Genomic DNA, 26,186 nt, shown 5'->3' on the forward strand with positions numbered 1-26,186 from the left:
GTTCTTTCTGTTCTTCTTGTCCTCATTAGCCTCCTAGCAGTTCGCGCGCGCGCGTGTGTGTGTGGTCACTTCCTTAAAAATATTAATATATGTGTGTGTGTGTGTGTCAGGGGAGGAAGGCGCACGTTAGTGTGATTGTGCACTTGTCAATGTTTAAAGGTTCGCTTGTTTGCTGACCTATTTTTTTTAACATTTGTCCCTCGAACTTCATTTCATTCAAAAAACAAAGCTACTGATACTCGGCCTGGTGACTGACTCATTTTTCAAGGAGAAAGCGAATTCGCACCAGCGACTGCAGTGCCGTTGTTTCCACTACCTCTCCAACTTCACGTTTGCTTTATCAGCTTGGCTGGCTATTCTCTCCGCTTCTGAGTGGTGCGCGCGCGAGACAAGACGAGAGAATGCCACCGATTCATGATCACCATCCCCCCTCCTCGTCCAAACCTCCGTTCCGATCCTCAACTCGCGACCTCGGCTGCCGTGGCAACGAATACCGAAGTATATAAGTTCTCTCCCTCTTTCGCACCATCGCTCAAAGCGACAGCATCGACCGTCGGGTGGCTGATATACCGCAGACACTCCTGTCTTTTTCACCAAGTGGTTCGAATCCCGCTAATCCAGAACCAACAATGAGCGATCTGGCAGAGCTGTACGCCAAGCTTCAGGCGTCGGAGACCTGTAAGTCTCTGCTGAAGAAGCACCTGACGCAGGAAAGATATGAGGAGCTGAAGGACAAGAAGACATCCTTCGGCGGCACTCTGGCCGACTGCATTCGCTCCGGTGAGTGGCTCATCCCTTCTACTGACCCATTTTGTAAAACGTCGACATCGCCTTTCTGGACAATACTGCTTGCGCTTCCGGTAGCTGTGGAGGAATCCTTTGAAAAGTTTAAACGGATAAATGAGAAAAAATCCTTTTAGAAATGAATCACTGGTTTTCAGCTGCCATTCACTCCTTCCTCACATTTATAGTGTGTGTGGGTATGAGTGTGTAAACTAAAAAAAATATTCGTGGCTCACAAGGATGTTATGCAGTATCTCTCTCATTTACATACACGTAATTCGCGAAAATACACACACACACGCTCTTAGTATGCAGATTTTAAAATGTAGCTAAATTTATTATCGACTTATTGTTTGACAAATCGAAAATCGACATGTAATAAAACTGGCCACAGCTTGGTATCATAGCCTGGTCTTATAGTGCACACGAGGGTTTAAAAAGGGCGAAAAAAATTCAGCAGTTTAGCCGCAGCATATACTCTAGTGAAGTTGAGATGACGATTCATTTTCCATGTCCGTTGAACTGTTCATGCTGTTTACAAAAGCCGTAGTATCTGGTTTCGATTAAACACAGAGATCTCACCAAACCTTGTTTCTGCTGGACGGTACCGAATCAATAGAGGAGACGATTCCTGCGAGGAGAGGACAGTTCACCACGGACGTCCTCTCCATGAGTATTATGGCAACAGTAACTGATGATGTCGCAGCTGTTTGTTATGTTTAATGAGCAAATTTTTCATTGCGTCAGCTGTGTCCTTGGAATCTGAAGGAGCAGACAATATGCTTGATGCTTGCAACATGTACGTATTCAGCATCATGTGTGTGTGCGCGCGCAAGTGTCTGTTCTCGAAGAAATTTGATGATGGTGCTTGCTGTAACGAACTGCGAATATAGTTTCATCCGTTGCCGGATGGTAGGTAAAATCCAGGAGGACGGTGTCCCCATCTGACCCGTGGATTCCACTGTCCAATAGTGTGCTGTCGAAGTGGGGTAAGAGACCAGCACAGACGTCACAATAGTACACAGATACGCTGGCGTTGTAAAGCCTTAGCCAACTGGTAACGTATCGGACACTATTCTGACCTTACCTTTTGACCTCATTTTTGCAACGGGATATTTGCCAGCCGTGCATCTCAAGATCGAAAGGGAGGGGTGTTCACCAATATTTGAAAAAATTATTATCTATTTTATCATTAAATGTGCACAGTGTGCACCACACTACTCCTTTAAGGAAAGAAACTCCCTGTTATAAAGACGGCGTAAGGGCTTAATTAGTGATTTTTGTTGTTGTTGCACTAAGGAGCAATCAAATGGTTGCATTATAATCAGGGAAGCGCATATTCGAGTAGTTAAAACACTTTGCATATTGTTAATTCAAGCATAATGCTATATAGTTACTAAAAGTTTAGCACCGGGAGAACATTTAACTTGTTAGTGAGCAAACATAATGTAGCTCAACATCAGATTATCCAAGCTAGCGTTAACTAACGACATCCTGTTATCGAAGAAGTCTCAAAACCTTCGTTGCCTTGGAGACTCTTTAAAAGCCTCGTTTGATTCTGACAACACTTTTGTGCAAGCTGTGTGTATTTGCTAGCCTTGGGTGTAGACGTGGTTCGCGGGTCGAACTCGGCAGGCTCTTGTGCCCTTCGTGTGCGAGTGGGCGAGCTGACGTAGTGGCTGGCTAGGGGTGAGAAAAGTGGGAATGGAAGTATCGAACCGGTACCCTTGGCATGAATTGCCAAGGTCACTCTATTGATTTGATCCAAAGTGGATTTTGGGCGAGGGAAGTCAAGAAGAAGTTTTGGAAGCGATTAGATTTCCACGCCATGGTAAAACCGATTTATTATGAGTTCTCTTTTTCTTTTCAGTCTCACACACAGACGCGCAATCTGAAATTCTCAATAACTGTAAGACAACTTAATTCACTATCCCATGCAAATAACGTGTGTGTGTTTGTAAGCGCGCTTCCATCTTTTTCTCCTGGCTTTACTCCCCTCGCTTCCAACAGACATTGATGACGTCAGTGGTCTGATGCTGTGAGATGTTCCAGTTCTCGGATGGAAATCAGGCAGAAGCAAAAACTCTGCATACATTTCATCAATCCTTGATGGAAATCGAGTAGTCCGCAATAAAAAAAAAATACAACCAAGTATGAACATCAACAAATTACATTTCGAGAAACCGTGGAAATTGTATTCTTGTAATCAAAGACCTGCGAATCCTATGTCATAATATGTCCTTTTTGGAGAGAAAACGCAGCAAAGCATGATAATGTTTATGTGATGTTGGATTCACAACTAAGGTCAATGAAGCACGTGCCATTTAAAATTATATAGGTGGAAATGGAAAGGGAAACAAATCTGACAAAATAGTCTTTGATGTATTATTATTTTTAAACTAGACCAATGACTGATCAATGGTCACATGCAAAACTGATTAAGAGAAAAAAGAATGATCATCAATATCGGGGCAATAAAATAAAAAATTCATGAACTTAAACTAATTGTGTGATTGGTATTCCTAAATTCTTGCCTGGGGACTGAATGGTTGTTTCACGGGTTAGTTAATCTGACATTGTCTCCCTTTCTGAATGTTTTTGAATTCTCAGTACCAACGTTCAACCTTCTTAGTCGGCATTTTTGCCTTCTGTCGGTGCCATCTGGCAACAGTGCTTCTGTCCTAAGAATGGAAGGGGTGGAGGGGTGGGATGCGTGAGGCTGAGGGACCGAGCACCTGCCCGTATATAGTCTGGAGCTCTCTGTCGGTGCTCCACAGATTCCAGACGCTTCCCAGCCACCCTCGCCCGCAGGGCTTTCTTGCACGCGCTGTTTGCACACGTTGCACACGTATTGCATGCACTTATTCTGCGGAGGTAAGCCGTATCGTGCAGCAGGACATTATGTTCCCTACCCGACCACACGTAATGCATACACCTATTCTGCGGAGGTAAGCCTTATCATGCAGCGGACATGATATGTTCCCTACCCTACGTTCCCTACCCGACCACAAAGCCTCAGCAGCCTGCGGCATCTAACAACCACTTTGTGGCAGGCTAATGAACCCCCAGGCTCCGTCGTTGTATACGGAGTGCAGGGTATTATCTACTTAAGATGATACCGAGAAGGCTGCTTCGCTAGCAAAACAAACAAAAAAGAGATAGAAACAAAAATGAATGCTCGTGTGTGGGTGTTGATGCTGTACCGCTGGTGTTTTGGATTCAATCTGCAGATAGGTAGTTAACGGGTCAAGAACTGCACGTGCCTGTCGTTTGAAAACTTTGCCTGTCTACCCAACAAAATAGGAAGATTAAAATAATAGGGAAACTTATATTTAGGCTCCGTTTATCGCCAAGGTTTTGAAAAACTGCTGACAAAAACTGTTTAATTAGGCGGCTGCTATTTCTAGGTTAGTCGGTTATTTGTATGTCAAGGGGATTGTAGCAGGTCAAGACCAGTGAGGTAGGTTTTGGAAGGGGACTTACCTGTCAACACGCTGCGTGGAACATATAGATGGTAAGGTTCGCTCTAAGATATATTAAGTGAAACGTCAACTGTTTCTGTCAGATTTCCTTAATACGATTTTTATGCTCCTGTGTTTGGAAATTAATGAGCTCTGTCGTCAATAGTATTTTTGTTTTATGATCAACATTTCATAGTTGTGGTGTCTAAACTGGAAACAAAGGTTTTCTACAAGTTTGCTTATGATAGATCGATGTGATAGAGATGGAGAGAGAAGTTTGGGGCAACTTCATCTCACACGATGTGTTCAGACTTAGTGAAGGCAGGTCTTCCGATCAGTCATGGCCAACATCTGGAGTCTGTTTTCTGTCAAACCTGGCCTGCTTGAGTGGAATTCGCTAAGTACACCTTCCTTTGTGTTAAAGTTTGTGAAAAGCAAACGTTTGCAGAAAAATGGCGGAAAGAGAAGGGAAAACGGGAAAACGAGTTTAAAGAAGAAACTTGGGATAAAATCACGGTATGTTTGAGGAGTAAATATCAGCGATTCTAACACTTTTAAAAAAATGGATAAAGTACATACATAGAGAGAGGTCCTGGACTATGCAAAAAGGTGCCTTGGCACTAAAGAAAACTGATTGCCAGCCAGACACAAATCTCTTTACATACACACGCATAAGAGCACGCAATACTAGACGGAAACGAAAATATCATCACCTTTCTCGTTTTAAATTAAAAGGTTTCCCAACAGTGGCAAGTTAGAAAATGTCAGACTTGCTGGTTACAAACTCATTGATCTTGCGGTTTCAACGTCTTCATCTTTTCCGACATGGAAGCCTGCAGACATCACGGAGACTTTATACTTCTTGAGACAAGGTGAACTCAGTGGGGACGGGTGGAAAGGGAGAGGGGGAGGGTGCACAGACGGCCAAGGCTATCGTCAAGGAAGACAAGAGTGAGTGAGGGTGGTGTACGTGCGTGTGTGTGTGTGGCGGGGTAACTACTGCAAACTTCCTCCACACCTATGTAAACACCTGGCTGAGAACCTCAAACCAGCTCCCCTCCATTTGGTTTGGGAGAGCAGACATCGAGCAAACGTCAACGGGAAGGTGAACAAGGTACACCGAGCACTAAAAGGGTGGTGTGGGTGATCTCCCTTGAGTGGGGGAGGCGGGTGGTGCGGGGGTGGGTGGAAAGGTTAAACAGTTTTCATATCGCACGTAGCACCCTCTGTCGGTCATTAAAAGTTTATCATTCAAGGTCAGATAACCTGTGCAAACAATCGCGGTGAGTCACAGGTACTCCAGACTATGACCGACCGACTGATAAGCTCCACACTGACGTCTGAGTTTGAGTGAGTAGCCGCCCCTGTCATGGCCACGTACCTATGGCAGAAAGGACATGCAGGTCGTCTGAGTTCATTGGCAATAAAGTTGTCCCTCTTTTCTGCAATGATTTCATCACCAGTGTGAGAGACCGCCTCATTCTGGAAGCTTTTTATCATGCATTCACGTTACGACATAGGTTTAAAGTAAAGTCTTGCTTACATTCCTGTCAGACCTGATTCAGGTCACCTGAAACAATAGAGGGAATTTTACGATTTTACAATATCCGGTACACAGATAATGGTAGTATAAGTGGTAAAGGTGATTTACAGTATGTGGCACTCGGGTAAATGTAGTAAACCGTTGTAGTCTGACATTAGTATACCTACTTGCTCACAGTGCTTTTATTTTGTTAGCGTTCTTGACCTTACGATTTATAGATTACTTCTTTGTATCTATAAAAATTGGATTCTTCTTCTGCTTATTACTATTATCCGCTTTATCAGTTAATAAACTCTTGTATTAATTCATTTCTATTCTTATTTATCAATGTCTTTTAAATAAAGTTATTTTTATTGATTAGCGTATGATAAATATGAAAAATTATTCCTTTCCCAGCTTTGAGTGAAAATCAACAAGCAAACGAACAGAGTGAAGGGTTATAACGAGATAAACTTTTAAATATACTAGGGACTTGAAATCACTAGCTTACTATCCCCTAGGTAAAAATTGTTTCCTTTTATCACAATCCTTGAGAACGACTTGTATTTAGCGATGCACTGTCCTGATCCACCCCACCTTGCCAAGGTCAGTCAAGGAGCGCCTCCAATCTTACCTGCACACGGCAATACTTGGTGCATTCAGGAAGAATGGGAGGAGAGTGGGGCATGTACACTGGTGGGAATGGGGGAAGGATTGTTACCTGCCTGACAACAGCGTTAAAGCTCACTGTTTATGGGTAGCAGTAGTCAGTCTCGGCTTACATCTTAAGTCTTGGCTTTCCGCCACAGCGTGTGCTCCCACCACAGCTACTGTTTTCTACGGTGGAAAACAGCACAAAATATAGCGATCTGGCTAGACTTCACTATCGAAAAAACGAGAGAAAAGAGCCATTATTGTCTGTAGGTTAGGAGAATCTGCGGGGAGGCAATAATAGCATGACAGCGGTGCCCTGTCCATAAAATAACACAAGTGCAGGTTGCCATTACACATGGACTGGCCGTCATAAACTTTAAATGACCCTTGGCAGTTATTAACAGTCAAAAATAAAATACTACCCTGACCTGGTTCAGATTTAGCATATGTGTGCATGCGCATATGGGCTTGGTTGCTCGCACGAAATGCAGAACGTGTATTGAAATAAATACGTGTGATTATGTCTTTGCCACTGCTATGCACACACACATGCAAACATACAAATAAGCATTTGCTCATATGTACATGAACAAAATATACGATAAACTGTAATACTTATTTGAATATACTACCCCTGTTTTTTATTTTTTTTTCTCTCTCTCTCTCTCTGGAGTCCGCGCAAGCACACACACACAAACAAACAAACAAACAAACTATGAACTCGACTGAGCATTTTATCAACATCTGAAATACTCTTTGTAATAACGTTTTTGAGAAATGCTCCCAGAATTCTCCAGCTCTAGTGTGAAGCAACGGTTTTGGCTTCTCTTTCGCTGCAACTAATTAAATTATGTGCTGGACTTTTCTTACTTTGAAAGGATTAACCTGCATGAGAGCAAGGGCTCATTGCTCGCTGTTGCCCGCTGTTTGCAAAGAACCCTCTCCAGCCATATTGATTTCGTCATCACGTAGCGCCCCTGTCGTCCTGCACGGCGCCCTCACGTGCATGCTGGGATGACCTCTGGCTGGCTTCAAAGTCACTCCTCGCAGCAGTGCACGATGACGTAGTCGAGGGTGTGTCGTGCATGTCCTGTTATGTTTTTGTTTATCTCTCCTGTCGATGAAAGCATGCATTCTAAATTTACACTCCATTTTATACACCGCCAACCTTACAATAAACATGTGAAAGCGGCGATTCAAAGAGTTGCTGTAAAAGAACAGAATGGGAAGAAGAAAAGAAAAGCTGATTATTCAGCAACTTCATTGTGCTCATTTCACGAATAATTACTTAGATCGACATAGTACTTTCTTGTGTGTAAGCTAAACTACATTATTCTGTCAGGAACTGAATAAATTTCCTGATCATGCCATAATCATGATTACCTACACTGTGGCTGATCACGGAAATCCACAATTAAATAAGACAGAATGTGTAAGATTTAGAAATGTACACTTTTTCTACAGAAAATGTTGAATTCTTGAATATATATATATGTGTATACACTATATGATCTAAACAGTCTCAGTCAGGTGTCTCTAACAGTTTACAAATGTAGTACGCTGGGTGGAAACATCTGCAGTGCTAGAGTGGTAAAGGTATAATTGAAAAAAATAATAATAATAATAATAATGGCAGCATCAACCCACCATTAACGAACCGCCAATGAGCCTACGACTTCTAACAGCTAATAGCCGTGTGCCAGAGGAGTTGGAGGGAGGTCACATCAAACTGGGTTGTCACCTCTCCTCCGTTGCTGGTCAACAAAATCCAATGTCACAGTGTCCTGCAATTTCTCTGCACTAAGAAGTAACTGCAGATTGATTTCTGTACGTGAGTCCACGAGACAACCATATAAAGGTTATTCAGCCTGCAAAAGCCAAATCCACCGCGTGGGGTCACAGAAGGTCAGCTTTCTGTCGATAGAAAAGTCAAAGAAGGTGATGATCGAGGCGGCGGGAGACGCACGGCGTTTCTGTGTCAGTCTAAGGAGTAAAGGTTTGGGGGAATTAAAGGGACTTGTCAAACCAAACAGAAGGCTATGATCCATGCAGAGGGAAAGAAAAAAAACAGTCTTTGTAAAATACTTTTGTTCACATGTGACGCCACTAACAGATTTAAAAGTATTATTTCTGTGTGTGAATGTTTTCTAAGTCTCAAAGAATGACGCATGTAACGGTTTCCTTTTACTGACATTGTTGTCTTGTGCATTAAACTGTGTTTTTGTGCGTTGTGTCGAAGAAGGATTGAGGTGACAAGAGGTAAACAAAAGAATTAAAAAATCTGTCTAGTTCCTTTTCGACTCTAAGTTCTTGTGAACTTTTTCCTTCACCTCTCTCTCTTTACATTCTTTTTTTTTTTTTGACACAAACAGGGGATCACGATGAATCAACCTGCGTCAAAATCGAAGTCTGTGCCAATCAAACATGAGAATATGTATTAGAATATGATTTAGCAATGCACTTCCAATAAATATTTTTATTGTAAGTGTGCAGTCCCAGTTTAATCGTGTTCTAATACATATTCTCATGAAAATTTTACTTTTCTGTAAACACAATTCCATTTTCTTCCATTTATTATTTTTCGCTATCGGCAATCCGTTTCAAGTCACTAACGCGGCGTTGAAATAATAAATAAGCAGTTCGTTACTTTTTATTTAGAGGTTTGACTTGGATCAACAGCTTTACCTGATGTGATGTAGAGCGAGTACAATTAAATCAGTGCTAGAATAAACAAAGCAATATCAATCTTATGAAGTCATATGAAAATGTCGCTCATTCCGTGTTAATATAGTCATATTGATTCTTTATTTAATTATTTTTCCATGCGAGTTTTATTTTTATTTTTGATGTGTATAAGTTTATTTTCTTTTTTGCGGGCGGGGAATTTTTGAATGTTCGAAATCACAGTTTCAGTCTATTCTGCAACAGTCAGTCCACACACACACTCACACACACAAAAGCAAACCTGTATTGTTGAGATTCCTTATTTCAAAACAACAAAGTATCTAGCGTGTTCCACGGTTGGATGTTTCAGTAACTCTATAGAACCCTCGACGGCCTGGTCAGTCATTAACGGTGTGGGTCTCCACAGGGCTGCTCAGTTTTCGTCGCCTTTGGTCGTACTTCGCCAGCGATTATTGTCTGTCTTGAACAAACAATAGAGGATCAGATGCACTAGTATTTCAAGAAGACAATAACCATTTTCTTAACGGGATTAGTTTCTGGCCTGTTACAGTGTAACGGTGTGCTCAATCAACAGCCGGCCGATAGTCACGAACTGCATGTCCAAGCTTGTGGTTGGAGAACTCGGTGGACATAAATCAACTCTCTAACGTAGGACAGAAAATGTAAATTACTGTTTTAATTTATAAAGTATATGTAATTATACAAGTGGATACATTCTAATGCATAACAGCATGATGATAAAATGTTGAATTGTATAGTAGCGTCGTCCTTAAACAAAAATGCTTACTGAAAGATCCTCCCAAATTGGTGTTTCAGCTAGGACAGCTCGACCTTGTAGGTTTTTGCTCAGAGCTCGTCTTTTAAATAATATACTGCTGTCGCGGTGCAGGTGGAAGAAAATCCCTCTACTCACTCGTTAACGGGTTGAATTTAAGATAAATGATATGTTAAGTGGGAATACAGAAGAAGCCTTAGCAAACAGGATGTTTGCACAAGATAATAACTACCAGTGTAAGAACAGAATTCTTTGTAGACGTGATCAGTGTACAAAAAGGCTACATTCACACTCACACAGGTGTACATACGCTTGCACATAAACGCCTGCGCGAGTACACACGCACCCACCCCACCAAATACACACACATATGGAAATCCAGTTGTTGCTGTGTTGTTTTTTTTTTTAACGGTGCAATTGATTGTCACCGAACGAGCAGAGGAAGGGAGGAGGAGTCCTGTTATGCTCGTATTGTGGGGCTGAGAGTGACTGAACTTTGAACTTATAGGTACCTTTGTTAAATCCACCACAGCCACCGTAAACAGCTGAATAAATTGTCTGGTAATTTTAACCGAAATATTTTTATTTTGCTGAAGCTCAAATTTGATCATACTTGCTTTCTTCTTATGTAAGAGACATCATGTGACTGTAAGATATTTACTTTCAAATTTGGGGCTTTATTAGCATCAGCATGAACAATGGAATGAATACTTATTGTTGGTAATACAATAATGGTAGCGCTGTCTGTCTTGAAAAAATGATGATCATAAAACAACAATAATAAAAAGTAGCAATAGCAATAATAATAACAACAATAAAGACCAAGATAGATCGCACTCTCTGTGCAGACCAATCATGAAAATGAAAGGCAGCAACCAGCGGACAGTGAGGTACGTATAGCGACACTGAACAACATTGGTGACCAATGAAGAGAATAATGAAGTGGTGCAACGTGTTCAGATTTGCGAGTCCGGATGTGTAGTTGTATGCAAATTATATGCTGGTTATTTGGTCTTGGACTGAGTTGTAGACTTTTTTGTGTGCGTGCGTGCGAGTAGGAAAAAAAGAGTGTATGTGTTCTGTGCGTGAGAAGGAGTGGCCTTTGCTCTAATGAGCCCCGTGTCCTAGCAACGCCTGACGCCAAGCTCGTGTTGACATCTCGTTCCGGCTCGAGACGAAAGTGGCTTGCAGCTTGTATTCTTAGAAATATCTTTTACCTCAGAAGAGGCTAAAAGTTAGTTTACTGTCTGCGGTCATTGATCTGAGTGTACTTAATCAGACAAATCAGACAAAGTGCACATCACCCAACATGTACGCAAAGTACAGTCGCGAGGTAAACGAAGAGAGGGGGAAGGGGACAAATTTGGACATGGTGGTCGAGGCCACCGAGAAACTTTTAATGGAACTTTGAAACGACTGCAAAATCCACCTCCAGATGTCGTCTGCAAGTCCCTCCTGAAGCGCCATTTGACGCATGAGAGATTCGAGGAACTGAAAAATAAAAAAAACCAAACATGGGGGCACCCTGGCTGAATGCATCCGGTCCGGTGAGAAAAGTATCATTTCTTCAGAACCTCATTTCACATGCGCCATGGCTGTAGTGCAGATCATCTGGCTGTAATGATTTATTCTTTTATTGCGTGAAGAAGATTTTTTTTTTTTAATCTGCTATCTTCTTGACAGATTTCCTGCCTAGCTGCTGTAGGTGCTGGCAGTAGACATAGGATCATTGGTTCGCGTAAACTTTTTTAGTGTAGATTTGCACGATGTTGTCATCTAGTTACCATTATTAAAATATCTTTGTTTTTCCTCTTCTTCTTCTTCTACTGTCTTTGACTTCATATTTTGCTATTACAACAACCACCACAATCCCACCATCACAACAACAGCAACAACAAAATAATCCAAGGTGCATTGTTTCCCCTCCGTCTCCATAACAACTGCGTCTCATGGCAACGTAGTCTCTTACAAATCAGAAAAGAGTAGAATGTTTTTGTATGGACATGCTTTTACTTGCTGAAGTTGTTATCTGAAAAGTAGGAAAATAATAAGAAGAGAATTAGCATTCCTTTTTGGTAGAGTTTTTTTTTTAAAGAAACCGTATCTAGTAATGGATTAGTAGCTGTCTAGTAATTAACTGCTTAATAATCGTTTAGTGATTGAGCGCAGTTCTTGCCGAAACTTGGGCGTCAGCGTGCATTAGGCACACCCGCGGGGATCAGATGTTTTTAATTCCAGTCTCGTCTCGGATATGCCGTTCTTCTCTTCATGTGTCCTGTAATAATTTGACAAGCTGGGCAAAAACCCAACTTTCCTCCCTTCCCGAGCGCACACATTATAGACGGGAATGTCTCCACCTGCAGGCTATTGGCTGGTGGCTGGCGTGTCCTGGACTTCTGCCAGTAGCCATGATCACATCTAGACCCTGCCTACCTTGCAGTTTCTATGTGCACACCTACTTGTACGTGACCTGGATTTGGCCCAGTATTTTGTGTGTTTTACAGCCCCTCACCCTCCTGTCACAGACAAGGTTATTCCTTTTGCCACCGTTCAAAAATCCATCACAAAATAGTTTAGAAGACCGAATGAAAGTACGATAAATGTATCACACAGCATCTTTCCTTTCTTAAAAGGTATTTATTACTTGAACCCAACAAAAACTTTGTAGGAAATCATACTTTTATGTCTGTTAATAAATTTCTTTCAAATTCTTTATCCTTCCCAACTTTTATTTCGCACTGCATAGCTTCATCTACTACCTTTTCTTTGCTTCAAGTCCCACTGTAAATGAAAGCATTTTAAGACCTCATAGGTGACTTGTCCTTACTTCAAGATAAATCACCCCTTATCACATATGTCTCAGATTAACAAATATCTTTTTTTAATAATTTGTACCTATTGCAGCTAGAAACAGTTTCATATCTTGCCTTACAGCTGTCATCATAATTATTATAAAGGTTGTCAGTACTAATGGGAGGCTTTGATAATCAGTACATTGTTACCTACTGTTGTCTAAACTAGACCTTTCTGCGGGATCTGTAACATTGTAGTCATGAATTTGTGTCCAAATGAACTGTCTCAGGGAACAAAAATGTTCTGCTTGAGAGGGAATTAAAAAGAAAGAAGAAAGCAAATTTGCTTTGCTACATGTTGCTGGTCGCCTACAATCTTTTGAGGGAGAGTCTAGATCTAAACAAATATGACGGTTTGAGCAATGAAACAGTCAGGGTATTTTTTTTTCTAATAGCTGCATGTGGCATTATCTGAACTGCTTGAACTGGACGCACACATGGAGGGAAAAAAATCTTCTTGTCAGCGAGGAAAGGTCAAACGAAGAAATCGCTCATGTCGCATGTTTGAAGGGCGCTGAAGGTAACACAGAGCTTATCAGCTTTAAAGATAAAAGGTTCGGAAAGCTTCGGACCATTGTCGGTAAACAACGGCAGCCAATCGGGTCACACTCGCCTTATCACTGATTGGTCGAACATACTCGGCGATGCTAACGTCGCTTTTGGGGTAACGAAGCTGCCCCGAAGGTTGCCGACGGCTTGTGAAACAAGTTCTGTGTCCGTTTGTGTCCTTGTGTAGTCAGAACCTCCGTGTCACGCTTTGTACCCCTGGGTTTGTCTGGGATAATCTTTCTCGTAGAATATGGCCAACGTGGACGAACTGTGGAAGAAGCTTTCCACTGCAGCTGAGTGCAAGTCTCTTCTCAAAAAACATTTGACTCCACCTCTGTTCAACCAGCTCAAGGGATTGAAAACGAAGTTTGGTGGTACCCTAGCTGATTGCATCAGATCAGGTTGGAACTTTATAACTTTATTACATTTTTAAAAACTGCCCTTCTGACACGGTGAAGATTTACTTGATCTAAACAAACGGAAAGATGTAAAAAAAATGGTATACGACCAAGGTACACGCAGTCGCTATCGTCTGGCAATTCACTTAATCGCAACGTCACCACGGTTTGGCTTATGACAATGAAAATGATTTTTTGGTAATTTGTGTGTTCAAATAGATTATTCTTTTATTGAGGAAGCCTGTTTATTTTAATGAAACAAAAACATTTAAAAATTGTTGAGTTCCAAGTTGTTTGAGAACCAGGTACACGTAAGTAATTTTGCCAGTGACATAAGCCGTGTGTGAGACACAGGTTTAGATTCTACATCAAGCTTTTCGACATCATCTATATGTAATGGGTTTTTTATTTACTTAGCAAAATGTGGCTGTGAATTCGTGTATAAGAGGTAATAAGTTTTGGGAAAGACTTACGATCGTTATTAGTATTTTCTGCTTCTCTTTCGCAATTTCCAGATATTTTCTAACGAGCGTGGAAGAAACACGTTATTTTTTTTTATCGCAGAAAAAAAGTTTCGATCATGCGATGTCGGTTGCTACACTGTTTCGGTGTCAGCTATGTATAGATGTCAATGATATGTACAGTGTACTGAATATAGGGCACGGGTCTAGATAAGGGTGCATGGAAGGTGCAAAAGGAAGTGTGTAATGTAAAAGGGGAGAGTACGAGGCATGGGATGTGCTGTGTTGGGGGAAATGAGTAGATGGTAGCACTTATGACAGAAAAATAGTAAACACAGTTTCATGAGAAAATAGTACACAGATACACAAGACTAGCTACACTTTATTACGTAAAACTAAATCACAACTTTTTGATTCGACTTCTATTATTTTATGTTTTTAGTCAGTATCAAGTTCCACATCCAGAGATTAATTACGTGTATCGAAAGCAAGAAATGGTGACAAAGGTTTTAACCCTTTTCCACATGGCCATGGCACAGTGAAAGTGAGAACAAAATATGCGATGAGAGAATATGCGATGAGAACTTGAACTCTTCGACTGAGTGGGCTTGTAGTTTACTTCAAGGGTAAAATAATAGGGAAAAAAAATAATTGCTAGTTTATGTACAAGAAAGCAGCAACAAAAATAATAACAACTTCAATACCAGTTGATTAATCTTTCAGTACAGAAATATTTAAGTGTGGCTTTAAGTCCGGGTAATGATAGGGAGAAAATCAAATCTTGGTTTGAAAGAAAAGACATTAATTGCACCTCTCTCCTAAGACCCAGCTGTGTTGCACAAAGTGTATGTTAGTTCTTGTAAACTGCTTTATTTATCTCGTTTAGCATGAAGTGTCGATAATAGCACAGACCTTGTTTTAGTTCTTTTTAAATTCCTTGAAACACACAAATCAATGATTTTGTGGTCAATCACACTTTATGACAACTGGTTTTCCTTCTTACTATATCAGATGCCTAATTGATGAAGTTGGTAGATGAATGAAACATCAGCAGAATACAAAATGCTGTGACTGACCAAAAAACAAGATAAAGATTATTAGGCCCCTTGCTTTCCCTTAGAAAACTTGATAACGCCATACACAGTGATACTCGCCTTTTAGGTATCGCCCTAGTTTACCCCAAGGATTTGTAATTGTTTAGTCACATGCTCTAGATTTTAATAACAGTTGGTGGTTTCTCGTTATTAGCAGGTATCTTTAGTCAAGTAAGTCATCTTATCCTGGTCGTCTTTACCATTATTGATATTTTCTTATTTATAGGTATATTAACAGCCTGCTTATCGTAGCCGAATATTTATGTTGTCAGGATGCGAGAACCTGGACAGCGGAGTTGGTATCTATGCCTGCGATCCAGAGGGTTACACTGTCTTCGCACCTGTTCTGGATGCTGTCATCAAGGACTACCACAAGGTTGACAAATTGGACCATCCGCCGTCAGACTTTGGAGTCGACAAGATCGACTTCGGAGACCTGGACCCTGAGGGCCAGTTGATCGTCTCCACCCGTGTGCGCGTGGGACGCAGCCACGCCAGCTTTGGCTTTCCCCCCGTGCTGAAGAAGGAGGTATGAGAAAACACGAGATTAGATACCTCCAGAACGTTTTAGTGTGAGAAATGGCTGGTGAAATAAAAAAATTCCCCGGTCCACATTTTTAAATATCGTTTTGAAAAAAGCGCTTCAATCATCTCAATTTAGGACTAATTTCTGGTCGTATTTTCCAAATCATCACTGTTAATATATTATTGAAAATACTATCGTTATACTAGATTCAAAGCAAGGTTACAATTTTGTAGAACTTATTTTCCTCGTGCAGGACAAACAACAGCTGTGTTTAGAGAGAAAGATAAGGGAATAATAAAACTTTATTGTCATTTATTTAGGACCGTCTCGCCATGGAAAAGGTAACTGTTGAGGCTCTCAACACTCTGGAGGGAGAGCTGAAGGGTACCTATTATCCTCTGACGGGCATGAGCAAGGAGACACAGAAACAGTTGACAGATGACCACTTCCTGTTCAATGACAGTGACAGGTGAATTACTAGGCCCTTAAGGAGTCTGTGGAATACATTTCTAATTTCTCTGATGTGTCTGTGTGGTTTTACTAGATTTTTTTTCAACGTTTCCTGTATAGATCTTTGAAATCTGTGAAAGCAGGTTCAGGCTGGAATACTTCAGCAGCTTTGCTTTAAAGCACGATATACGTTAATGGGTGTGGATAGATGATCAGCTGAGTCACTTATACTGAACTATACACAGCTACGTAACTAAGTCTACCGGAGTCACATAACACTGAACTTTACACGACTGAACCATACAAGACCCACAGAGCCTAAGAGTTGTTGGTTTAATCAATGTCTTGTTTGTATGCATCTTAGAATGTCCATTATTACTTACACAATATATTTGGCATAATATTTGATGTGTTTTTTAAAAATCAAATGGTACATTAAAGAATACAAGGTTTTTCGAAATAGGTTTGATTAAGAAATAGAGATTGTTGTTTTGTAATAATGAGGTAATGTGTTTACTGATGTGTGCAGGTTCTTGCGGGCAGCAGGCGGCTACAACGACTGGCCCACAGGCCGTGGAATTTTCCACACGCCCGACAAGAAGTTCCTGGTGTGGGTCAACGAGGAGGACCACCTGCGTTTCATCTCTATGCAAATGGGCGGCAACCTCAAAGAAGTCTACGTGAGACTCGTCAAGGTGAGAGTGTATTTCGCTGTGCTTATTTACACTATGTCACGCACACATTTCACCAAAATAAAGGTGCAAACATGAGTTGCCAAGCTAAATAAAGAAAGGTTGTTTTTTTGTTGTTGTTGGTCTATAACAGGCGTGGGGTCGGACTGACAGAACAGAAAAGTTGCAAAACAAAACTGCCTCCTTATTTAAATATCTGAGCAATCGTCAAGAGCTTTATATATTTGAACAGGGATTACGTTAGTTTGAATAAGTTAACATTATTTTAATTTTAATTTACAATTAGACACAGTGATGTGAACCAAAGTCTGCTACGATAAAGTGGGTGAAGAAATGGGAACAAAAGGTTGTAATAAGTACCTTAAGAGTTCCAACTTTGTACATTTATATCATAATATGTAGACAAAAATATAAAAGTCTCTTAACATTCATTATAAAAAAGAGACGACAGAATGGTGATTTACATAATTAGCTGTGCATGAATGAGTGGGAGTCTCAATCTTGTCATAATATATTCATCTGTGAAGAAAGTCTTTTATCATATACTGAAGCAGACGGATTTTTTTAAACTTTCGGATCACATGTTCTTATTTAACTGTGCTAAACTGGATTTTTCTTCAAAACTGTGTTAAGGAGGGAGCCTGGAGCTGTTCTGGATTTCTTGCCCTATAAATACATGCATGCAATGATTTCTCTAACAGGCCATCCAGACCCTGGAAAAGAAACTGACTTTCGCCAAGCGGGAGGGTCTGGGCTACCTGACCTTCTGTCCCTCCAACCTGGGAACTACGCTTAGGGCGTCTGTCCACATCAAGATCCCCAAACTGTCTCAGACCCCTGACTTCAAGGCCTTCTGTGACAAGTACAACATCCAGGCAAGAGGTGAATAAAAATTTGATGTTAAAACAAAATTTTTTGTCAAATAATAAACTACGTTTTGCCTTTGTCGGAATTAAGCCGATACGTGCGTATAAAATGTAAATTAAATAAATCTTGAATATCGAGGATAAAGATTAGTAAATAATGCACTGGAGGTGATTCCATAATTAATAATGTGGCCAGTAGGAAAACAAAATATAGTTACATTATTAAAACAGTTAAAGTGTATTTTAAATGACAGTTAATGCTAACGGAAACTTGTCGCTGATTTTCACTGAACATAATTGTCTCCACAGGATTTTGACACTTGTAATATAAATGAAAATAAAAAAAATACAACTGTAGATTTATGATTTATTTGCGATGGCGTGCTAGAATAGCAATCATGTGTGTATCGTTTGACATTGTGCACGTGCAGGTATTCACGGCGAGCACACAGAGAGTGTTGGTGGTGTGTACGACATCTCCAACAAGCGGCGGCTGGGTCTCACTGAGTTCCAGGCCATCCAAGAAATGAGGAGAGGAGTTGAGGCAGTCATCGCTGAGGAGAAGAAGTTGTCTGGAAAATAAGCAGCAACACCTCTCATCCCTACCTGCTCTACCCAATCCAGTTACCGACCCTGAACCTGTGTGCGCGTGGCAGCCATCTTGTACAAAGCATTGTGGTCCAGGCCCAAGAATAACATTATCACAAGCGGAAAACAAGGGATGTGTTTTTTTAAAGGCAACACCGATTCGTCAGCGTGAAGACATTTAAAAGAAGATGAAAGTCACAGTTTAAATGTTGAAGTGGCGTAGAAGCCACCACAACAAAAAGAAAAGGTAGCAGGAGTAGCTCAAGAAATAACTTTTGTCTTGCATATTACTTTCATGCAGTAGATCACGATAAAGATAAACAAATAACTTTGATATTGCCGTGCCTTCTCTTTGCGCACAGTTTATAGATCTCGAGAAATCCCTTTGCTACTTATCTGTCCTTCCATGGCGCCCTGATCATTATTTATTGGGAAATGTATCCGCTTGTAATTTATTAGTAATACCTATGACGACCCTAAATTAACCCTACTTGAAAAATTTTAGATTTCATGAGAGCTATTCCTAGCACATGTTAATTAACATCTGTAAAAGAACATGTAGGTTGCTTACAAGATTTACCTGTGTTAGGGTTCTAAGTCATTTTCTGTCCATTCTAAACGTGGAACCTAAAATTGATTGACAATCAAGGTGAAATGAAACAAAGTTGTGTCCTAGTTTAAGTTTGCTGTGGGTTTGGTCTCTTACAAAAAATGTTGTTCCTTTGTACTTCTGACATGGTATTTCAGGCGTCAGTATTAGAAAAGGACAGATGGCGGGTGGGTAAAGAACTGTATCAAAGGTTTCTTGTGAGTGTGTGCTGTAGTTACAGAGGAGTCTAGTCCACTTCCAGTCGTATTCCATTCACCCTGTGATAACTATTTACAAGTTGTACAGCTTCTGGACTTGAATCTTCCCTTCCGAGTTTTGTTAACCCCAAACCACTTGGTTTAGCTGATAAAAAGCTGGACATATCATCTTTACGTTCTTATTTATCTGTTGCCAGAAAAAATACTTTACAGCATTCATCTTGTAAACCATCTGGTTTTTTTCTTGAATGTACAAAAAAGTCTTGTAGAACAACGCAGGAAACACAGAAGAACAGAACACATTACTTCAAGTGTCCATAACTCTAATTTTGAAATATCACGAAATAGATACTAACTGAGAAAAAAATGAAAGGGGGTGAAATACTGTTGTAAGCCCACCTCAGACACACCACACTGCAATCAAAGTGGTGACAACTTTGTAAACGCCAATCATGTCTTGGTGACTATGTAAATAAAGCAAAAAGAGTCTGCATGTATACATATATAAATAAACCTACATTAATGAACACTATAATTAAAATTCAAAAAAAGCAAGCTTGCCTGGGTTGTAAATCCACAAAACGAGAAGACAAGCGTTATGGTCTGTAAACGCCAAGGACAGCTACTCGAGGGATGTTGGCAAACTCTTCCTGCTTGGGGTCTGATGAACTGAAAGCTACGAACGAACAAGTTTAATCACATGATCCATGTGCACACAAATACCTATGAATGAGTTACTTTACTTACTGGGACAGCTGGTTTCTATCCCTTTTACTATATTCCCATTCCCTCCTACCCCATGTTGACCATAGTTATATTAATGTCCCTATACCCGTCCGCACAAACACATGTAGCCCCTGTCCACGCATGCGCAGAGTGGCGACAGCATTACTCATCGCGTAACACAAAAGAAAACATGCAAGCAGCCTGTGCCCCTGCTAGTCACACTGGAGAGTTGGGTAACGGGGGACAGGCCAGCAGAGGGGTACGCCCCCAGCAGGCAGGTACAAACAAGGCATACCTTGCACGGGTCACGATCACCTGGTGACAGATTTTTTTGGCGCTGCCCAGACGACACGTACAGGTGAGGGTGAATGCAGAATGGCCTGGGCATGAGCCAAGTAGCGGACTGACGGAACATGCAGGGAGGGAGGATCAACTCTGGAGGGAAGAGGGTCGAGGGGAGGGTGTGTAGCTGACGGCACTGCAGGGGCACACGACAATACGCAGACTTACATCACAAAAAATAATTGCAGTGATCGATGGTATCAAGCAACATACAGCGAACTAACCAGTTAGTCTCTTCCCATCTTATTTTATTTTGCTGCTGCAGTCGATAGTGGAGTGACGTCAGAGTCGCAGTCGTCGCAGCAGATCATGTAGATGTTGCTGGCAACTTGCCGCGTCGTCTTAGACAGGTCACCTTAAAAAGCAGCCATACCTCGTGACAGAACGGGAAAGATATAGTGAAGCTGAAGGATGAAGGGAATCATTAATGACAGTTGTGCTATGGTTCAATAGGTCTCGGGGAAAAAAGGCTCCGGTAGAATCCTATACTTTTTCTAGTGGAAGGCTGATATAGATAGAGACCATGAACTTGTACTAACAAACCTGAAGCTGAAAGTAAAGCGACTCCCAGACACCCACCCGCCCTGCCCAGAACGATAAGCCACCCACCGAAGAAAAGTCATTCTGGAGGTCATACAGAGGCACAACCGCACAAATGCGGAGGAACTGCTAGCATAAACACAGGCAGATTTCAAGACAAATCAGAAGCACAACTGAGCAGATCTTAAACTGTTCCGACCTTGTAGAGAAACAACTTCAGCATCAGAAGAACTTCTATGAAAACTTCATAGACTTAAGAAGGCTTTCGACACAGTCTGGCACGAGGGGCTATGGCACCTGATGTAAAAATTCAACATCAATGAAGGCCTCTTTAAAGTCACCGAATCACTGTACAATAGCTCAACGAATGCAGAACTGTTGGATAATCAAATAGGAGTTTAATTTCGCACACCAGTAGACATATGTAAAGGATGCACCTATCAATGGTGCGGTTTAATATCTTCTTGGAGAAAAATCATGCGCGAAACCCTCTACAACTATTAAACTTAGAAATTCAACCTACGCTTTGTAGATGACATAGATATGTCAGTAGGCAGGCACTATCAACTGCCAGCAAGACTTTACCAAAAGACTAACAGACAGTTGGAATGCATATAAAATGGAGACCAGCATTGAAAAAAAACTAAAGTGTTAGTAAAATAACTCGTTTTGTCCAGTTTTTTAACGTTATTTTTATTCTCTTGATCGTTTAATTATGTTTTGTTGGGTTTGAGATAAATAAGCAGCAGTGACAACTTAGTTATTACTCTTAGTTACCACCAACAACTCTTTGTAAACATTCGTCCTTCTTCGGCTGTTTCCGCCAACTGTCGGTGCAGCGCTCCGAGCGCCACAGCGTGGTGGCTGCAAGCAGTAGACGGAAGGCGGCAACAGGGAGACAACTCGCTGCCAGTGAGCCACCAACTGCACGGTGTACATCATTTTTAACGGTTTTAACTGCAGGACTCATAAGACAAGTGAGTATTGACATTGAAATAATTATCCCGCTATCATCCTTTTTTAGTCGCGCTCAGCTCTCGTCTCGCGCACGCCGCTCTTTCTCTCCATGTGGCATCTGTTTACAGGGCTGGCTGCCTTGCCCTGATATATCCTTGGCTGCTGATTAGGCTTAAACACCAATGCCACCCTCACACCTCTTTAGTAGCGCAGTTTCTGACTACAGGGTTTTGCATTGGTCTGAAACTGTTTTCCAATAGGTAACGTAATAAATTTGATTAAATAATGACTTGCGATTCTACCAGATTTATAGTCAGTATTAACATTTTGTAGTTATTGAAATTCACAAACAATATTTTGTTGCTTGTATCAAAGCTGACTGCACTTCACGCTTTTAGGTTTAGTAACGGCTGCAATAAAAGTTTTGGAGAAACCCCAAACACGAAGGTCTTGACGAAAAAAAAAAGAATTATCTGACATACTTTGCATCATAAGCTAAAACGCAAGATTTACCGAGGCAAGGGAATTATAGGGTCAAAGGTAGTTTGACTCAGATAAGTCTCGTTACAGTTATCATGACATTGAGGTGTCACGGCTGTCACATCCCTCTACTCAAACCTTTTAGAAATACATTTCGTACTGGATGTAAGAGAAAGCTTGGTAAACAATCTTAAGGACGGGTTTGCAAAGTGGGACTGAATGAAAAGATAACAGAGGATATGGGGTAGTTAACGGTCAAAATGACGCGAGACTTTCAACTGTATATTAGCTTTAAGAATAATATATCTTCCTCATTCATTGGTGTGCTGAAATACCATCAACTCGTTGTCTTCCCCCGTGGTTTACCAACATGCCTTGTAAGTGTAGAAATGTTGCGTGCTGGCAACATTCTATTTTTCTCGCTTCTGAATAAAGAAAGAGACTAATTGTGGTGACTTCAGTGTTTGCGTGACCAGAGATGGTATTTCACACACACGAAAACATTTTGGCTCTAAGCCTAGTCGAACAAAGACACACACACCCCTATAAGATGCATACTTCCACGTGGTTTTGCGTATTCTTAGTCAAACACCCCTGTGCTAAACTAATGCAATAAAAATAATATATTATTAATAATCCTATTTGGGTAGCCAAATCACCAGCATTACTATACCTTGAAAGAGTCTGTGGTCGAGATGGCAAGCGACTCTGAAGAGCTCTTCAAGAAGGTAGCTGAGATCAAGGACTCCCTGCTAAAGAAACACCTGACCAAAGACCTCTTTGACGAGCTGAAGGACAAGCAAACCTCGTTTGGAGGAACTCTGGCAGACTGCATTCGTTCAGGTAGATGGGCTCGTAATTAAATTTATCAAGTACATCTTAGAATTTTCTTTAATACATATATAACTTAAAATATAAAAGTGGGACGTGTACCTCTTAGGCTAATAAAATTCTAATCATCAAAAATTTCGTGATTGCTCTTTACACTTTTGTATTGTAATGTAATCCACGCTTGTTTTGTTTTTGCCGAAAGGATGTGAGAATCTGGACAGCTGGGTTGGCATTTTAGCCAGCGATCCAGAGGCTTACACTGTCTTCGCACCAGTTCTAGATGCCATCATCAAGGACTGCCACAAGGTCGAAGAGTTGAACCATCCGCAGTCAGACTTCGGGGTCGACAAGATCGACTTCGATGAGCTTGACCCTGAGGGCAGCATGATAATCTCCACTCGCGTGCGCGTGGGGCGCAACCACGACAGTTATGGCTTTCCACCCGTACTCAGCAGGGAGGTGAGTGATAGTTGTGATGTAGAAGTAAATTTGAAAAAAGGAAAAAAAGAGCACATTTCCAAAGTTCTACAACGTTCACTTTTTCTTCTCGTACATGTAGAATTCATAGGGTAGTCGAAAAATGTCTCTAATACTTCATTTGATAATAATGATAAATAATAATAATTATTATTTTTATTATTTCCACATCAGTAATCTTTGACCACAACTAATAATACTAAAAATACACACCGTCTGTAAAAAACAAAATAAACAAACATGTTTGTAAAAGAAATGGCAATAATATGTAGGTAACTTAAAATTTTAAAAAGAAGAAGAAAGTAATTATAGATAACAAAACAAAACACAATTATAACAAAAAGGAGAAAAAATATACTGTATAGAGACAAACAGGAAAGAGAAACATTGCCAACTCTATTTTCTTCGGAACATCTTGATCACTGCGTCTATCATTTAAACTTGCTTCAAAAGTGTATCAGTAAAATCTTCAGCTATTACCTCCAAACAAATAATGAATAATGTCAGGATCGGATTGCCATGGAGAAGATGACTGTAGAGGCGCTCAACACCCTAGAAGGAGACCTGAAGGGTACCTATTACCCTCTGACAGACATGAGCAAGGAGACAGAAAAACAGTTAACAGAGGACCATTTCCTCTTTAACGACAGTGACAGGTGAGTGTCCTTAGTTTCATGCATTTTGTACTTTCTTCATTTATGTTGCACGTTTTCATTTCAATAAACAATCTGAAATTATCCTCTGGAAAGTAAATTTCCTTTTTCTTCAAATTTTCATTTGTTTTCGGATATTAATCACGTTACAGACTTGTGTCTTGCTAGATTATTTTCCCTTCATTTTCAGTAACTCCTAACTGCGTGCACAGGTTCCTACAGGCAGCAGGAAACTACAACGACTGGCCCATAGGCCGTGGGATTTTCTACTCTCCCGACAAGAAGTTCTTGTCTGGGTCAACGAGGAGGACCACCTACGATTCATCTCTATGCAAATGGGCAGCAACCTCAAAGAGGTCTACGTGAGACTCGTCAAGGTGAGCTGAGACGTGAGGTCTTCTCCAGGTTTAGAATGCGAAAGATGCGGATATTATCATAAAATTAAGTGCTTGCTAACATTTTTCCAATTAGCTATAGCGTCCGAAAAAGCTAGCTTTCTTATTTCACCTTTCATCTGTTTACCTGGTTGCATTTTTAAATAATGGTAAGGATTAAAATATGTTCACATTTAACAGGCCATCAAGACTTTGGAGACAAAACTAACCTTCGCTAAGCGGGAGGGTCTGGGCTACCTGACCTTCTGTCCTACCAACCTTGGAACTACGCTGAGGGCGTCTGTCCACATCAAGATCCCCAAACTGTCTCAGACCCCAGACTTCAAGACCTTCTGTGACAAGCACAACATCCAAGCACGAGGTGAGTCAAGCTCCCAAACTTTACACGTGCAAGAATACTAACAACGACTTGATTCTTGAAATAATCGGTCCTGAAATAAATGGTCCTTGGTATGAGAATAAAATTTAACTACAATAATGATAATTCAATGTTAAAACTTTTATGCAAATTTCTGTCAAGCAATAAACCACGTTATGCCTTTTTTGGCACACACTTTTTTAACGGGTGTAAAATCAAATAAAAATATCGATCGAAAATATCATCAAAAGAATGGATTCCCTAATTACTAATGTGTTTATTAGAAAATGAAATATAATTAAATTTATCAATCAGTTAGGACTGAGTCATAAATGAGAATTTATGCTTAAAGTTAAAAAAACCACACACACACACACAAAGAGAAATTTTAGGATAAAACCTCGTCATTGATTTTCACTGAACTAAACTGATCATTACTATATCAACATACTTTAAGTCCTGGCAATTGCCCACACAGATTTTTATTTCACGAATTTTTTTTTTTAATGGTAAAAATACCTGTAAATGTCTGATTTATTTGCAATGGAGTGCTAGAAGTTGTCTATTGATTCCTACTCAATAAAAATTATGTGTGCGTATCGTTTGACATTGTGCACGTGCAGGTATTCACGGCGAGCACACAGAGAGTGTTGGTGGTGTGTACGACATCTCCAACAAGCAGCGGCTGGGTCTCACTGAGTTCCAGGCCATCCAAGAAATGAGGAGAGGAGTTGAGGCAGTCATCGCTGAGGAGAAGAAGTTGTCTGGAAAATAGGCAGCAACAACTTTCATCCCTACCTGCTCTACCCAATCCAGTTACCGACCCTGAACCTTGTGTGCGCCTGGCAGCCATCTTGTGCAAAGCATTGTGGTCCAGGCCCAAGCAGAACATTCCTACCCAGCGCACAAACAAGGGATGCAGTTTTTTGAAAAGATAAATGTCACGGTTTAAATGTTGAAGGTGGCATAGAAGGCATCACAATAGGAAAAAAGTAATAGGAGTAGCTCAAGAAGTAAGTTTTGTCTTGTCTATTACTTTCAAGCAGTAAAACACGATAAAGGTAAACAAATAACTTTGATATTGCCGTGCCTTCTCTTTGCTCACATTTTATAGATCTTGAGAAACCTCTTTGCTCAAACGTAAGTAAGTATTAGAAAAGGACAGATGGCGGGTGGGTAAAGAATTGTATCAAAGGTTTCTTGTGAGTGTGTGTTGCGAATACAGTGAGAAGTCTAGTCCACTTCCTGTCGTATTCCATTCACC

The 26,186-nt window shown here is 40.7% G+C and overlaps 1 protein-coding gene across 1 annotated transcript; it reads left to right on the forward strand.

Annotated features, from left to right (window-relative positions):
• The first annotated feature begins 493 nt into the window (after positions 1-493).
• LOC112566920 (arginine kinase-like) lies at positions 494-25,996 on the forward strand. Its single transcript, XM_025243349.1, is given in 13 exon segments — positions 494-780; positions 15,507-15,763; positions 16,081-16,229; positions 16,740-16,905; positions 17,604-17,784; positions 18,200-18,348; positions 22,859-23,051; positions 23,242-23,498; positions 24,024-24,172; positions 24,382-24,458; positions 24,461-24,546; positions 24,745-24,925; positions 25,546-25,996. Coding segments are annotated over 13 exon segments (2,148 nt in total). The 5' UTR covers positions 494-629; the 3' UTR covers positions 25,698-25,996.
• Positions 25,997-26,186: the final 190 nt, after the last annotated feature.

This window comes from Pomacea canaliculata, linkage group LG6 (assembly GCF_003073045.1).
Source record: "Pomacea canaliculata isolate SZHN2017 linkage group LG6, ASM307304v1, whole genome shotgun sequence".
Taxonomy (NCBI): Eukaryota; Metazoa; Mollusca; class Gastropoda; order Architaenioglossa; family Ampullariidae; genus Pomacea; species Pomacea canaliculata.